Source organism: Rhopalosiphum padi, chromosome 2, assembly GCF_020882245.1.
Source record: "Rhopalosiphum padi isolate XX-2018 chromosome 2, ASM2088224v1, whole genome shotgun sequence".
Taxonomy (NCBI): Eukaryota; Metazoa; Arthropoda; class Insecta; order Hemiptera; family Aphididae; genus Rhopalosiphum; species Rhopalosiphum padi.
Window position 1 is genome coordinate 13,703,203 of NC_083598.1, and position 18,063 is coordinate 13,721,265.

At 26.1% G+C, this 18,063-nt stretch overlaps 1 protein-coding gene across 2 annotated transcripts; it reads left to right on the top strand.

The window, feature by feature from the left end:
* The first annotated feature begins 742 nt into the window (after positions 1-742).
* LOC132923016 (uncharacterized) lies at positions 743-11,071 on the top strand. 2 transcript variants are annotated; one of them, XM_060986801.1, is made up of 4 exons: positions 743-964; positions 1,165-1,352; positions 10,049-10,239; positions 10,849-11,071. In XM_060986801.1, exons 1-4 carry the CDS (start codon positions 947-949, stop codon positions 11,022-11,024), a joined length of 573 nt encoding a protein of 190 aa, XP_060842784.1. In that variant the 5' UTR covers positions 743-946; the 3' UTR covers positions 11,025-11,071. The 2 variants fall into 2 exon arrangements, with proteins under 2 accessions (XP_060842784.1, XP_060842783.1); XM_060986800.1 differs by having other exon boundaries at positions 744-979.
* The last annotated feature ends 6,992 nt before the right edge of the window (positions 11,072-18,063 follow it).

An 18,063-nucleotide genomic window follows, 5' to 3' on the forward strand; every position in this document is an offset into this window, starting at 1 on the left:
TAAATACACGTACATATACATAGGTATAAAACCAAAAAGAGTGAAAATATGTATAAAAAGTTCTAATACGAGTACAAACATTTGATGAATATTTAAATTGTCAATGGTCACTATTCGGTTTTGAATATAACAATAATAATAAATTCTGTTTTTCCTTAATTTTTCTATTATATCTTATCGATTATTTTAATAAGTATTGGAATTTTTTTACTTTCGATTCCTTAAAGTATTAACAATAGTTCTAATTTTCTACCAGAAACCACTTTCAAAGTTGAAAATCTAAAAATTTTTTCTACTAAAAAGTGTCTTCAAACACAAAAAATAAAAAACAACACTTATCATTATATTATTATATTATTCATTATATACTTAATAAGTCTTTAAAAAAAGTACATATTAGCACAATTTGGTTTGTTTAATAATATTAATGCATAGTCAAGATAAAACATGAGTTTAATAGCTTCATAGTCTTAGTAATTTGACAGGATATTATTTTATGTAATTCTTGGAAGTTAATAAAAAAAATATTTTTAAAACGAATAGTTATGAAATGCATAAGTAGTCGAATTTATTATTCTTCACAGATCGCATTAATTCGATTAAACCGATCGAATTTCATTTAACAATAAATAGCTAACAGTTTATATTACGTAAATGGTATTTATGGTAAAATACTATTTATTTATTCGTAAAAGTGATACAGTAATATTATGCTGCTTTATGGCTACAGTCGGTTTACGAACATATTTTTATCTGTCCGGTGTCGTTTTCATACCGGAATAACATTATCTGAAACAAAATTATTCAAAACCGTCTACATCGTGTATATATTAATATTATTATGATATCTTGTGCGAACGCCTGACTCGGACGCGTACACTCGTCAGCAATCGGTTGTATTCGTTTTCATCAGTGCAGGCCACGTCGAAACGGCTCGTGACCAACCATGAAGTTTTCAAAAATCGTACGCTACACCAAAGTATTCTTATTTTATTTTATTCTTATTATTATTGTTATACTTTTGATTGCCTCCCCCGTACCGTTATATTATTTACGTTTGTTAAAAAATGTTCAGGAACAGAAACAGAAAATTATACGATTATTGTTGTAATATTATATTTGGTATGAATGTAATGTTCGTCCTTTTTTGGTCTCTGTGCACAGATGATCGTACACCGACACCGGCGGATGCTTGTTTTCGGTAGCATAGCGGTCGTGGTAGCTCTGATACTGACAGCCAAGCACGAGAATAACGTTCGGTTCATCAGTAGCGACATGGAAAATGCTAGGCCACGCGATGTCTGGGAATACGTGTCAGACTTCTCTAACGTGATGAAGCTCAATCCGACCATGTAAGTTTACTGTGTGTATTTTATTAATACGCTTTTATTACAATTATTTATATTGTGTATATTTATTAGTAACAGCAATCCGCGAAATCTATGGAAGTAATATCAGAAGACAATAAATCATAATTGAATTACATTTTTTAATTTTCTAACTTTCTAAGTACCTTTTTTTAATAGTAATGATTTAGGTTGAATATGTTATACTGTGTGCGATGCAGCGTGTGCATTATTTCATGTTCATTGTGAATTTCGTGGCTCCCACATAAAGTTTTATAATTTTATATACAATTGAATTTTCATAAAATACCCTCGAAGGGTGTTACACGGTTCAAAAGATGTGTTGAGAAACGCTTAAGCTATATTATAAAGTAGTATACACACGTCCGCTATAGATATATTGCAGCAGTTCTTAAGTGCACCGCGAGCTTATTTCAGTGGCTCGTAGAAGAACGAAAACATTGTTTTTTTCATTAGAGAAAACTAGTGTTTATTTTTATCATGTTCCTCGTGGTATTATACCGTATTATAACCCCATAGTTAAATTTGGTCTTACAAAATGGTACCGCCAGCTAAAAAGGTTGGGATCCGTAGATATATTGCATTTTATAATGGGGGGGAATTATACTGATACGATATATTGTAGAAAACATATAAAATTAAGATAACGCATAGAAGCAGTAAGTATATAATATACGGTATGAAGTATTACTGCATATTAGACTAAGTTTAAAATTTAAAATTATCATTTGTCTTTAGAAATTTCACATTTTGGCGTCTTTTTATATTATTACAACCTCTATAATAATATGGTATGCGGAGGATCATTTGTGCACCTACCTAATAAAAAATATAAATACAAATACAAAATAATATTTAAAAATAAAACTTGGTAAATTTTTTTAGTTTGATATTTATGTTAATTTATGTACTACAACATTTTTATATTTTTAACAGCGAATTTAATATGCATTAATTTATAAAATCTTTAATATTTATATACGTATCGAAAGATAATAGTATTTTTTATAATTTAAATTTTCTAACAGTGAAAAATAATTTGATGTGGCCTAAAAGGTCTATACTGTCAAATCGTATTTAGATGAATTAATAAATAAATACTCACTTTCGTTTTTAGTTAATTAGATAATTATTTTATTTTATGACAAAAATCTCATAAAATTATGATTTGTGAAGTCATGAAATTTAATATTAGTATTTCCAGTATTCACGGTAAATTAACAGCATACAGAAGGAAAATAATAAATATATTATACAACAATTAATAGGTATTTTAACTTTTAACATTCGCAAATTATTCGCAGAAGGAAACATATTAACTTATCTCAAACCTATTCAATAAAAAAAATTAAACCCATTGATTTCAGTATTTTTCCATTTTTATAAAATAATCTACTGTAGAATTAACTACTATAGTGTACAATACAATCTTATCTATATAACTCGTGTAACTACTATATATGCATAGCTCGCATTTTTGTTAAATGGTATGATGTAGGTTAGTAAAAATATATAATATTAGGAATATTAAAACAATAATATAATATAATATAAGGTTTAATATCTAAAACAACTATATTTATATAAACTTGTAACTCGTACGGTCGTTCGGATACTTATCGATCTAAATTTTACAATTGAACACCATGGTGATGAGTTTAGAAATTTAAATGTATAAAAAAAAATAACAACAGTTAACTTAAAGTTGACGGTTGTATTTAAATGTTTACACACCGTTATTGAGAAATGAATACGAATTAAAATTTGCGTACAATATTGTTAGCATACCTACTATAAAGTATATATTTATATATTCAAGCAATTTTTTATTAATATAAACAAATTGACAAGGGTTATTTTGAAGTATAAAATACCATATTTTTTTTTGATGAACCTCTAAAAAAAGTTTTCAGAATTATAAATTGTCGTCCATTTATTTTCTCTCCTAAAGTCTATTGTATATACATCACATCAAATGAACGATAAGTATCTTTTATGTTTACGATTTTAGTCAAATAGGTTTTAACTCAAATTGGCCCTCCGAGTGTGTCACAAAAGTTTAAATTAAACTTTCTACTGTTCTACCTTTATTTTTCATAAATAATTTCTTATAAACTACCTTGCGTCTCTATTGTATATCCAATGTATTTTTGAAAAATAAAATTTAAATAAATAAGTATGTTTTCATTATTAATGGTTGACTATATCAAAAGACTTTTCGTAATTTCATTGCAGTTTAGTACATTTTATACTCAATACAGCATCTTAATAGGCCATTTATCATTTGCCTACATAATCGTATTACTGAAAACGTTTTGAGAATGATATTTTACCCCACTGTCTGTTATATGCTTACTTTTTTCCTATCTCCTTACTTTTTTAACATATTTGTGACAATTCTTAGTGAAGTATCATTTTGGGACCGTATGCATTTTTTATGCATTTCGACAGTCACAAGTACAGTACATACTTTACTTATGGTAAAACAGTTTATCACAGGTTAAATATTAATTTTAATAACACCACAAGAACAATAATTATTATGGCATCATAATAGGCGTATATATCATAACGTTTGTAGTTTCCCAAAGGTACATATTTATCTATAATACAGTTAGTACAGTACATATGAAAATAAAATAAATTGACGTTGTTGATGGTTTTTTATAAATATAATATATTTTATATTACTGACTACTGTTACGTAATTGAATTTTATTACCCAACACACGGTGGTGGTGTACCAGAATATAATATACTAAACGATAACAATATAATTTATTATTTTTGTATGGTTTAACATGGTGCGGTTCTCGTCGGTCACTCTTGTAAAACTCTACCAGCGAAATTGAGATTTTCTTGTGAACTACATAACTACATATCTAATACCCAACTTGTATACAATTTATTTACACACACACACACACACACACACACACACACACACACACACACACACACACGGATCACATCACATCGAACATATAAGTATATATATATATTTATGCAACATCGATATCGGCAAAGCACGCAGAAAATAGGTACATTATTATAATATATTGTGTATAAAAGCTATCTCGGTGATACGTGTTTACGAGATAAAAATTACGCTCGGACCGTGCGATGTAACGATTCACAGTTTATATTATTGTTACTATTACCTATTATTTTTGTTATATTGTCGATAAAAACAATAAAATTGCAATGCAGTCTGTACTAATGTATACTATACAGTATACACATATTCACTTACATTCCAGTCGTAGTGTACGTAATGGACAAAATATTATGCTCAATGGATATTTTTTTGTCCATCCTCGTGGAATAGGTACTCTGTAGGCTAGACATTTTGGAAAAAACATATTTAAATAATGTCAGTCTTCCAGTTATTAAGACCCAGATGTTCTTGCAAAACGGTTTTTTTTGTTGTTTTATTAATAGTATTCTGTCAAGTCTGACCATATATATGTATTGGACAAAATATCATCTGCACACAATATTTTTGAATCATGTCTCACGTTCTAATCTTTAAATTTATTTCTACTCATGGATATTATTATATATATTATATTATAATAAATGTATGAATACACCTATATCATTTTATTATTAGTTAAATAAATATATAACTCTAACGAAGAATTTACTCAGAACTAAAATCTAACCAGAAAATTATAATTTTGTTTTTATGATTTAATTATTATTCATATGAGTATGAAAAATCAAACCAATAGAATATAATATTGTGATATTAAAGTAGTAACTTATATCATATCAAATAGTTTTACTACATACTTATGTAATAATTACGCAATGAAAAATATTACTACTTGCTATACACAAAAATACGTAATATTGTGTACAAGAGATTAAAATTTTCAAATATTTCAGTCGCAGTTAATGTAAAAAAAAAACAACTATGACAACTAATATTTATGTAAATCTAAGAAAATCTGTGGGCTTAATAGACACAATCGGTACTAGGGATTTGTGGAAGGTATTTTTTTTTAGCGAATCTACTGTTGACTACATCCCATATTGGTTTGCAAACGTTCAACCAGATGGCGTTACACTGTTGGACGCAAACGATTTCGTTTTGAATTTAATCATAATGGTAATGAAAATCGGTATTATAAAATTATTATGGGTAAATAAATGTTTCAAATGAATTTCTGTACTGAATATTCTATTGTTTTAAGCTACTATTATTATACTTATTATTGTTATTATTATTATTTTGTTTTTGAAAACATACGAGTAATATTGTCAATTGTGAGATACGTATTATGATTTATTTTATTATGTGATATTTTTAGAATAGTAGAATTAACGATATTGAGTGTTTTATTATTTCAGTTGTTTTTCACAATATCTTATACTAAAAACGCATTTGTGTAGATTGCTCTTTATTGTATTGTATTTTTTTTTATATATATAAAAGCAAACGAGCTTTCGGGATTTGCTCTGCCGCGATCATAATATTATTATTATCAACGGGCACTTTACGGTGCAAGCCCGGATTTCGGGATTTTCCCCTAACATATTATTATTATTATTATTACATATACGTATACGGATCATAATATTATTATTATCATATAAACGTACGGTCAAACTATTTCGTAGTTGATTCGATTATGATGGAATAGAATTAAAATAATAGTGTACGCGCTATTATGTGCACACGGTCAATAGTCTCGTATATACAAAACAATACAAGTACTTATTATGAAATTTTAATATAATCCTAACATACTACGATTTTCATAATATTACTCGATTTGACATAATATTTGGTTGGGAAATTTTCATTTAGTCATCGCTTTATAATGTTTTTATGTCTTATCACAATATTAGAATTACTGTATTAATATCACTGTATTATTATAATATTTTTTAAATATTATCATATTATGTTGTATAAAATATGTGTGTATAAAATAAAATGAAAAATTTTATAGTTTACACACTAAGATACAAGTTTCACGGATGTTTCTTAAATCATTTCACAGATAATCATCGTATTTTTTAACTATTATTATTTTGTCTCAATAACATTGAATCGGGGAGATTTAAAAACAAAATTAGAGTTCATTAAAATAGTGCCAATCTCTACTTTCTATCTTGCTTGTAGTTAGAAATGTTCGAATATAGTATTTTACGGTGTAATTTAGAGGTAATATGAGTACTCACCTTTGTTGAAAGTCGTAAAAGTATTATTGTCTTTAATTGACTTTAATTTTATTAATAAGTCTGGTAGTTGGTCTTAGTGGTGTTCTAAAATCATATGTTATTGAGGTAGGTACGGTCTTAGTTTGCAGGTTTCTTTTCAGATTTTAAATTTTATAGCTCCTTTACTCTAATTTATTGACTGCTGTAGAAATTTTAAAATTTATTTTTTATCCATGTTGGTTAATTCCGTTTTGTTGTGAATCTATTTCGCATGAACTCTTGAACTTAAGGATTTAAGCGGTATTTACAGGAATTTATTTTGAAGAGTTTGTAAGGTTTTAATTTGTGTTTTGGTTAAAACAGCCGCAGCCTCTATTCGGCATAAGTAGGTTAAAAGCGGTCTTATTTTTGTTATGTATCGTTGTAAATAACATTTCAACTGTAGGGCTTGACTTGTGATTTAATAAGTTGTACCTATATGATGATTTTCATCCTTGCGGGATACGTATAAACTATAAACAATAAACATCATTATGTCAAGCTCTATTATATGTGCTATATGTAATAATTTAATTTCATAATATAATCAGTCAGGCTTTATTGTTTCTTTTAATTTAATCAAGTATGTTATAATTACTACCTGCTATAAGGAATAATTCTGTTTTATCAAATATGCTTGTAATAACAATTTAAGATTATATAATATTATGTTTATCTACAACGGATACATCTTTTCCACAGGTTCATATAAACATTCTAAAATCTGAAAAGTATGATAATATCGATGACTAGGGCTTGGGACTTCATTCCCTAAAAAACCTTAAAATATGCATGTATTTATGCCCTAAAGAATATTACTAAATATGCTATTAAAATATGCATTTAAAAAGAGTTTATTTGTTATAAATAATAATAATAATTGTAGATATGATGAATAAATAAATAAATTTTATTATATAGATTAATTTGATTAATTATCTGAGATTATTATTTTGTTTATTTTCAGATTTGTATTAATTTTACATTGAGTTTTAGTCTAAAATTAACATTTTTAAATTTAAAAAAAAAAAAGTTAAATTGTATATTTTTATTTTATTGCATACTATTAATATAGTACTAATTACCTTGAGCATTAAATTGAACTATTAGATATTTCCTTAAGTTGGGAATTAAAAACATTCATATAAATAATTGTCAGAATATATGCACTTATAAATGAAAAATGGTCAAATATGCAACTATACATTTTAAATATAAACTCGTATTGCTATGAAACAAATTTCTGTATTACTTAGCTATATTTTTAATGATTATTTAAAATTATTCAAACTCCTAGAAGTTCCGAGCTCTATTGATGACAGTTGTCAGATTTATACGTGTATAATGTGGTAGAATTTAAATTTTATGTTCTTAACAAATTAAATATAGATGTAATATATCATAAGTATGCATATTGACTAAACGTATCGCAGTTGGGTAATAATATCATATACGATTATTTAATGTAATTTTAATAGACCAATAACTACTATTATAAGGATATATTATATATAGTGAATAAAATCAATTTAGATGCTTTTTATTACTAAGAAACATACCGTTATTGTAAAGATATTCTCAGCCAATATTGGTTTTTATTTATTTAAAGATAGCATGGTCAACAAAATTGAAACTTTCTTTAATACCAAACACAAATCAATAACATGTTTTACTGATACAATTGGATACTTTAGAAAGAAACGATATTGATATTTGTAAAATTAATTTTATTTCTAAGTGGCATATAAGTTGTAATATATTTTTCATTTTTCGATATTATTTCTTTTCAATTTCAATTACTTTTTAAACAAACAGATTATAATTGAACAACTTACCACAATATTAAATTAGTTCATGATTTCATCTGTATGTATTTGATACTTTTTTGGTTTTTTTAAACAACAAAACTTTAAAGGTATGAAAAAAAATGTAAATGTATTAACGTAAAAACAGTATTAACATATTGACCATTATAATTATTAAAACTAATTTCAAAATTCTACTTTTGAGAAAATTAAATAATGAATTACTTTTGATTTTTGATAAATTATGTTTAGTATTAATAAAAAGTGACAATGGACAGAAATGTAATTAAGTAAATAAGTATTGATACATATTATATAATTTAATTAAATTCAATAATAATACGCCAAAAGTGATTTGAAGTTGATGATACCATTTAGCTATTACTGGAATAAAGCTGAGAATAACATTTAACTATAAGAATGACTGTTAGGTATACTACAAATGTTTTAAATAAAACTGTTTAATAAAATTATAATTTTATTTTTATTAAAATACATAACAAATCGTTTTTCTTACTGAAAAAAAGTGTAACCAAATTGCCTATTTAGAACGCCGTATTAAAGTTTTGATTGAGTTTAAATTATTAAAGTATTGAAATGGATCACTATAAACCATAATTATTTAAAATAGATAACAAAATACTAAATAGCGACTTAATGATTGCAGTAACTAAAAAAAAAAAAAAAAAAAAAAAATGGAAAATAGCGTAGGTATCATAGTATGTATATATAGCCAGTTAAGTCAGTTGTGGATATGAATAATACTACAAATAATCGAATAAAAATTAAAACGGGTGTAAGTTTTGTCTGATATTTAAAACTATACGAAGCATGTGCGATACAGGCAACACCATTTGGCTTATCTGGCACATGGTGCTTTTTGTAAACAGAGTAGCGTCGTTTGAAATTGACGTTGAATACTGACGAATTAGGTATTTTACGCCACCCATCATTTGAATTGTACATAATTGTATAATATTGTATTTGCACAATACAAACGAATTGTTTGAAATGTCTAGTATCTATTATCTAACTATAGAAAGTCCGTGCGCTGATGACCTCCAAAATAGAGGCGGATTTAGGCAGCATCACGAGCGAATTCAAATACATTTTAATACTTTTTGGACTCTTTTTGTCCTTAAGTGCTATACTTAACTGTGTTCAAGACGAAGTGGCATTGGATGAGAGGTGGTTGGTTTTTAGGTTATGAATTACGATTTTGTTTACCTATTGCAAATTCATATAATTATATTTTATAATAATATTACTAGAATACATTGTACAAAGAGTTGTAAAACAATATATTTTTTAAAATAAATAACTACAATATTATACATCACAAGCATAACTATATTTTATTTTAGGGTCATTTTGAAAATGCGTTTGATAAAGGCTAATGCCTTGTCGATTTATTATTTTAAACATATAAATATTGTAAACCCATCACTTCTGCATTGGCTGTACCTACGGTGGTTGCAGCAAAGTGTATTACTTTGTTATAAACTGTACTAACGGTTTATCGACAATAGTATATTATTATATGTATAGACAACATTCTATACGCTATACAGACATATAGTTAAATACAATAACTATCACAATATATTATTCTATGTAATCATAACCGAGTAAATGTCATTTTTTCACATTTTTCATATTATATAGAATGAAATTCATAATAACGCACGAATCGACGGATTACAAACAATGGAACTATACGGTCGAGTATGAAGAGCACTTATCTCAGATTCCGTTCGTGATCAACAAGATTATCGGCGATTTCATTGTAGACAAATCACATTCGCAACCCACAATCAAATCAACACACCGGACATGTTTTGCCAAAATTTATTGTTGTGAGTATAGCGTACGCGCGCTTACACATACACTCATTCGTATACACACACACACACACACACACACTTGTCTTAAGTCTAAATTTACATACCTATCTGGAAATATCCAAATAGGTGTTAAACGTAATTAAATTTGAAAAAATAAACTTTTTTTCACAATCTATTAAAATATTCACTTTAATATTGAGCAAGCCTAGTGGAAACTTTACATCATGTAAATTGAACATATAACATAGGTAAAATAAACATTGTAAAAAAAAAGTGTTGTGTTTATGTTTATATGATTGTGAAAATCGACTACCGCCTTTCTCACTTTTACGAAATAGAACGTCCCCCTCGAGACAATGGTTCACCTTTGATTTATTTTATTTAGTTTAATATTGTATATTATTTAATAGCACGTTGTATTCTATGGAAACACGTTGCCACTCTCGTAGCCAACTACCCAGTTCCGGCCGACCTCATTATCAATTCATTATATACATGTTTGATTTTTGTCCGCCCTTTAAAAGTAGTATACATATATATTTACACCAAGTAGCGCAGCTGAACTATAATTACTATACCGTTTTTCGTGACATTGGTTCACCTCTAAATCATGTTTTATAGTGAACACTAAATCGGAAATGATATTTGTGGACCTATTAAACGGCACTAGAATCGTGGAGAAGATCAAGTACGAATGCCCGTGGTTGTTGACCAGGTTTTGCATGAATGAAGTCCTCTACCAGCGGAAAGAGATATTCAGACAACTCCAGACAGTGTTCACGTACACAAGACATTAATGTTATTATTATTGAAATGTATACTATTATTAAAGTTACTTTGTTTAGTTTGATTTTATTTATTTTAAAAAAAAAACATTTATTTATTTATACTCCCGTCTTTATCGTAAGATGACAGTGCGCAGTTAGTTTTCCTATACTATAGTTTAATTAATAGTTTCCGAGAAATAAAGATCCCCCCCCCACCATCAAACAAGAACAAAAGAACAAAATTTAAATTGTTAATTCTTATTTTTGACTTTTTTATTTTATTTTTTTATATAAGGGATTAATTTTCTTTTGACTAGATCGAAAAGAATAATAATAATAAAAAAAAAACCGAATAATATTATTATTAACGCATTTTTTAACGGAGTTTTAGTTCTTGCACTGCGTAAAAAATAAAAATAAAATAAAATATTGTATTCTGGCGGTAGCTGAATGCAAATGAAAGAGCTCGATTAACATTAACGTTTTCCTTACAGATTAACATTCCAACAAATATCTCTTTAATATAAACAATATTTTTTTAATTTTTTTTTTTATAGTTTTGTGATTTTAAGTATCAGTGTATACATTTTTTTTTACATTAAAATATAATAATATTTCCGAACCCACACCAATCCCAGTGAATGACCGTCTACAGTTGAATGTTTATGCTATATTAATGCACAGTGCACACAGACAGCCTAAAACGTTTCTCGTTATTTACAATATCAAATTTTCATATTTAATTCGAATCATTTGAATAATGTAAAGCGCTTTATTATGCTTTTGAACTCGCAATAAACATGTGAAAATAAACACCTGTTCATAATTTATCAATATTATAAAATCTCGACTTATATTTCTACATGTATAAACGTCAAATAAAAATAAAATATTCCTCGTTTATTCGTAAATAAAACAAAAAATTGGGTCACCGATAGTATTGTAAAGCATATTATAATATTATATATAAAATAATTATAAAGGGTCATTCGTAAAATTAATAATGGTTTTATTATTTTAAACCAAGAACTGAAAAAAATTTAAAAACCATTAAGCTCCGTTTCATCGTAATAGTGCTCATTCAACTTTTTAACAGTCTCTTTATTTTGTTTTTGAAATAAATAAATATAAGTGTAAGTGTTTTATTATTTACGTATATAAATTATATTCATTATAATACACAATATAATGAGTTTAAGTTTTATTTACAATCTAATATCGTATAAAAACATATGCCGTAATACACACACACACACACACCCACACACACACACCCACATATATATATATATATATATATATATATATAATACATGTATATGTCTGATATTGTATATTATATATATAAAAACGCGGGGAGAGCATGTGTTTTATTTTTTTAATAACAGTAACAATACTTATAACACTCGTTCCATTAATATTATAATAAACTAATTTGTTCAATCAATTTATGTTTATAGATTAGCTGACACCTAAAAAATTATACCACAAAAACAGTCACTGTGCTGTATAGTAATAGATGTAAAGTGTACTTTTTTGTAGAGTAAAAGATAATTTTAATGGATGTATTATAAACCATTGCATAAGAAAAACTATTCTGAGTGAAGATGGATCTGTCAGACTATACACTTTTAAGAATATTTTATAATACGTTTGTATTTTTATTATTAATACAGTAGGTAAAATTAATTTTTGAAAAAATAAAAACCAAATCAAATTTATTTTATAACAATTAGTTATGTTAATATTATTTCGTATAATATTAAGTTTAGATAATTATTATTGAAAATTAGAAAAAATAATAAATAGATTGATAATCGACCGTACCCGCTTAACACACACAACGATTATCTAATTAGAAACAAAGAGCCGCCAACCTGCACTTTGTGTGGATTGACATTAAAAGTCAAACGCACAAAAAAATAAACAAAATATAAAATCCATTTTGCATACAATTTTTCGTTTTCCCTTAATTTTAATTTTCATAGATTATCGTGAAAAGTATTGGCTGTTTTTACTGTCGACAAACCAAAGTATCGACTAGACCAGCGGTTTTCAGACTGTAGTATGCGAAAGACTACACGGTGGTACGCGGAAGGCCGTTTTTGGACAATAAACCCATTCAATTGTTTAATTCATATCTTATTTTCATATCCCCTTTTACAGTGTTTGGGAAATTTAAACATTATTTGTGCATAATTGCGCATCTTCTGTAAAGGTGTTATCAGAATGTGTCAGATAGGAAAGCTCCCCCTCCTCCCCCCCCAAAAACCCACCACTTTAAACAAGTTTCCTCGCGTGAATAAATAATAAAACGAGTGCAAATGGAATTTAATAATACGACCATGGTATATTCGTGTTCTATTATCATGCGAACACGCGAATTTATACGACCACGACAACGACGTCAATGGCTTGTCAGTTGTTGCCACAGCCGCGGTGAACCAGTCAGATGGCAGCTCAGTCTCAGTTTCTATCACTGTGCTTGATCTATATAATATAATATAATATAATATAATATAATATAATATAATACCAATATCTTGTACGTTAATAACTTAAACTTTTGATACTTGGGATTTTTTCTTCTTCCGAAATATATATATTTTTTTTACTTTGATCATAATATTATATTATCTTGTTATGCGGTTGACGTTAAATGACATTCTACACGATTCCAGTCTCAATAACCAAATATGATAAATACAGACACGATCAACTTTAATAACTCGAAAACAGTAAAATCTCAATGCGTAAGCATCGAATTCCTATCTGTTTTAACGTGTCATATACGTACGTATGCCTATACATCTATAACAGTTCAATATTACGTCGTAATCCTAACGTACTTAATGTAACAAAATGTCTGTGGATTTTGTTAAAAACTTGCGTGTCGTATATTTTGCAAGGATTTTTTCATCTCAATTTTCTGTTCAAAGAACTAATGGGAAATTTCGAGAAAAAAAACACAAACTGCTCTTTCTCTCTCTCTCTTTTATGAAGGTTACTAAGGTATTTTCATTTCGTATACGTACTTAGATTGGTAAGGTTATACGATAAACTATTGTATCTTTCTTTGTAATTCGACGATCACATATTATTATAAATAATATAAATGAGTACGTAAAAAAAAAAAAAACAACTTCCATAATTATTGTAAAATCAATACATTCTTCGCTTCGCCTTGAATCTATAAAAGACAATAAATTATTCACCTAAATGTAGTTTGTAAAACGTCGTTTTTTTTTTGTTAGAAGTAAATGACATTTTTATTCAACCTTCATAAGACAGTTTACGACGCATACATATTTTGCTCATTAAATTACAAAATGTAATGTAACGCAATGCAAAAAACAATGCGTATTTATAACAATTGCACCAACTAAACATGTATATGTTATGATATGCACGTTTTCACTCCAATTAGATACCGCATTCATTATTTTTTATTATTTTTTTAAAAGTAGCGATTTTAGTAAATACGCGGTGATTAGTACTTAGTAGACAGTTCACGTTGAAACATAATTTCGTGTCCAAACTTTTAAGCTCATATACGGTTTATACGGAATGTTTTGTAAATTTGTGTTCATCCGTGCATTGCTGATTGCATTTTTTGTTTTTATTTATATTTTGCTTTGTTTTAACACAATATTTAATTCAAACGTGGAATTTGTAGTTATCACATTTTTTACGTATTTAATTTAAATATTTCTTAGATAACTTAAATGTATATGCATATTTTTAATAATATAATATAGTTTTTTAAGTCAATTAAGTTTCTATATTATAACAGTAAACTTTGAGATTAATATTTTAAACATGTAGTATATTCATATTATGAGCGTGTGTATAATTTAATTAATAGTTTTGATCATATATTTAATATCTTGACTTTTAGTTAATTGAAAATCTTTAAGATTAAACATTCTACTGTTGATATTTTTAAGCAAACACAACTTTAGAATAGCAACTAAAATATTTTCATTTGATTAATAGTTTATAGTTAATATATTTTACGTAGGTTTAGAAGAAATGTATGTTTAATAATATTAAAAATCGAAAATGTTGTCCCTTAACTGGATGGTAATCTAAATATAATTAAATTTCTAGCATTTTTCATGATGCTATTCAAATCAATTTACTCTTATAATCATATTTAAATCAAACCATTAATTTAATCATTTTGTTATAGACGCATAAATAATAAAACACAAAAACATATTTGAAATATGTTTGATTTGCGCATTTTAATTAATTAAAATATAATAAATAATAACTGTATTTAAATTTTAAACTATATTAACATTAATACTACTATTAGCAATAAAAACTTAAATTAAAATATTATCACCAATATAAAAATACCTATTATAGAGCCATTCTCGCAGAAAATACAGGTATATATTCTAATAAAATAAATGTATTTTCTATCTATCTAATCTATTTCATAAAATAATTTGTTAGTTAAAAAATGTTAAATGATTTTTTTGAATGATAATCATTGATAAGTATATTTAACTATTTGTTGTTTATTTTTTTTCATGCTTATAATATATTTATAATACGTATTATGATAATACGTAATTTAATATTTTAATACTTATATATTACTTTAGTATGCAAAAAAATTGTCAAAATTAAATTTTTTATTATTTCTTTAATTTGTTTATTGATAAAATACGATTATTAACTATAAAAATGTATTGATTTATTAATATTTTGACCTTAATACCAAAGTTTTCCTGAGAGTAAATTTAATTTATAAGAAAAAAATTATACCATCCTTATTATGATGTAGGTAAGTATTATATTCCACTGCATTGATATTTACTAATTTAACTTAGTGATTTAAAAACATAATTCTTGTTTATTCATGCCAAATAATTATCAAGAAAAAAATTTAATTGGTCATTGGATAAATACTATATAAAACGAGGATTTCATGAATCTATCCCAAGTTGAGTGTTAGTAAGGTAATTACTTTTGGACAGTTTTTCATATCTAATATAGTGATAGATATTTTCCGAAATATATTTTTATGTACAAATACAAATGCTCAAAGCGCTTAATTAGTGAAGTTAGTTAAGATGACGTTAACATTCAATTAATGTTTATTTAGTAAAAATAAAAACGATGGTTTTATTTTTAATTACATTAAATAATTATCGTAGTGACAGTAATCATTCTTGTAAAATGTTAAGTGTCTCAATCACTTAAACTATAAACGTTCTTAGAACAGTTAAATTTTAACTGGTACTACGATGTAAAAAAAAAAAAAAAAAAACAAATAACAACTTACTAAATCCTGCAGTAAATCTAAAGGGATTTTTTTGTCAAATCCATTATTCCAATCTTGAAAATTTTCATTTAGTTGTATACTAAGAAATTTTGTTCACTTAATAATACTGGCAGCGTTGTATGTATATATATTATACAGCATTATAATAATTAAATTCAGCATTATTTAACTATAATCGTGATTTTGAAAATATACATGGATTTACCATTTTTATACATTCTAAGTTTAATTAATAATGTTCTTATAATATTAACTAACATTAAAAATTAATGAAGTTTAAAACCATTGAGGTTTATTAATATTTTTGTGTTTATGATTATTGTAGTTTACAAATATATATGTGTCTAAATTTAGTTTTACTTATTAAATTCAGTATTTTAATATTATATATAGAGATATGTGTCAAAGTATTATATAAAGTGGATAATTAATAGACGAAAATGTGATATAGCTAGTGATGTAAGATGTGTAAAGATAACTATTTAATAAATCGTTATTGATGAACATTTATTGTGGAAATAATAGGATATCTCATTTTTGCCTTTATTGTTTTAATTAGTAAATAAATTTACTGTTGTTATATAAATGTTCAGTCGATTTTAGAAAATATGAGATTTAAGAAGCTATATCTATATAAATCCTGTTATAAGAGTTAAGGCGTATTGAAGTTTTTGGTATCTCACATAAACTAATATGTATATTGCATAAACTGTAAGTTCAATGTTGCTTAATTACGGCATTATATTATTTTCACGAGTATAATATTTAGATACTATAGACGGGCACCATAATTTATATGCATTTAATACTAAATTGAAATTATACAATTATAGCTACGTCAATCAATATTGAACTAAATAGATTATCTAGGTAGATACTTAGACTAAAAAAATCCCAAGATATTTGGACTTAAACCACCACTGCAGCTTAAAAAATAAAATAACGTCTAAATCCTTCAGTAAATCTTGAAAGCTTTCTGTCCAACAAATCTAAGTTGTTTATATACAGTAAGGTTTCAACAAAAATAATGGGCAATTTATCTGTAAGAAAATTCTGTAATAATGTTTGTAAGTCAAAATCTAATAGAAATTATAAATATTTAAAGAAAGGTTGTTATATAATTTTTACATTATATAGTTTATTTTTATTATATTATGCTTTATTAAAAAATAATGTTTCCATAAAAAATCGTATCAACTGGTAGGTTTTAAAAATGAATATTATACTAATCTTTAACGTAATAATATCAAAACTTGAAAGTGATTTAATGAGAAACACAAAATAACGAATATGGTGATGGTATTTATATATATATGGTGGTTATAAAAGCGTAGCACAGTGTGTGGGAGTAATGAGTATTTTCGGTGAGTATGTGTGTAAGTGAAAAGTATATCAAATATTCAATTCAGAAAATTACAAATATATATTTTGAGTAATAATAAAGTATATTAAGTTCTTCTCATTTTAGTAATATTATTACCTGTGCGTTTTGAAAACCGATTTTCAATAAATTATTTGATATCCAAAATATAATAGTATACTTAGTTAGAAAATATTTTTCTAGAATAAATAATTTTATTTTTGTTTGAGGTTAAGGAAGTGTGTATTGGAAAAGCTGCAGTACATAATTCACGAAATAAATTGATATTTTGACAGTAAAATGTTTTGCTTTAGAATACGATAAATAGAACATTGATTGATGCTATATAAACTACCCAGATTAAAAATAGCGATTGATAGTCAATTTTTATAAGTACAGAATAGATGCCC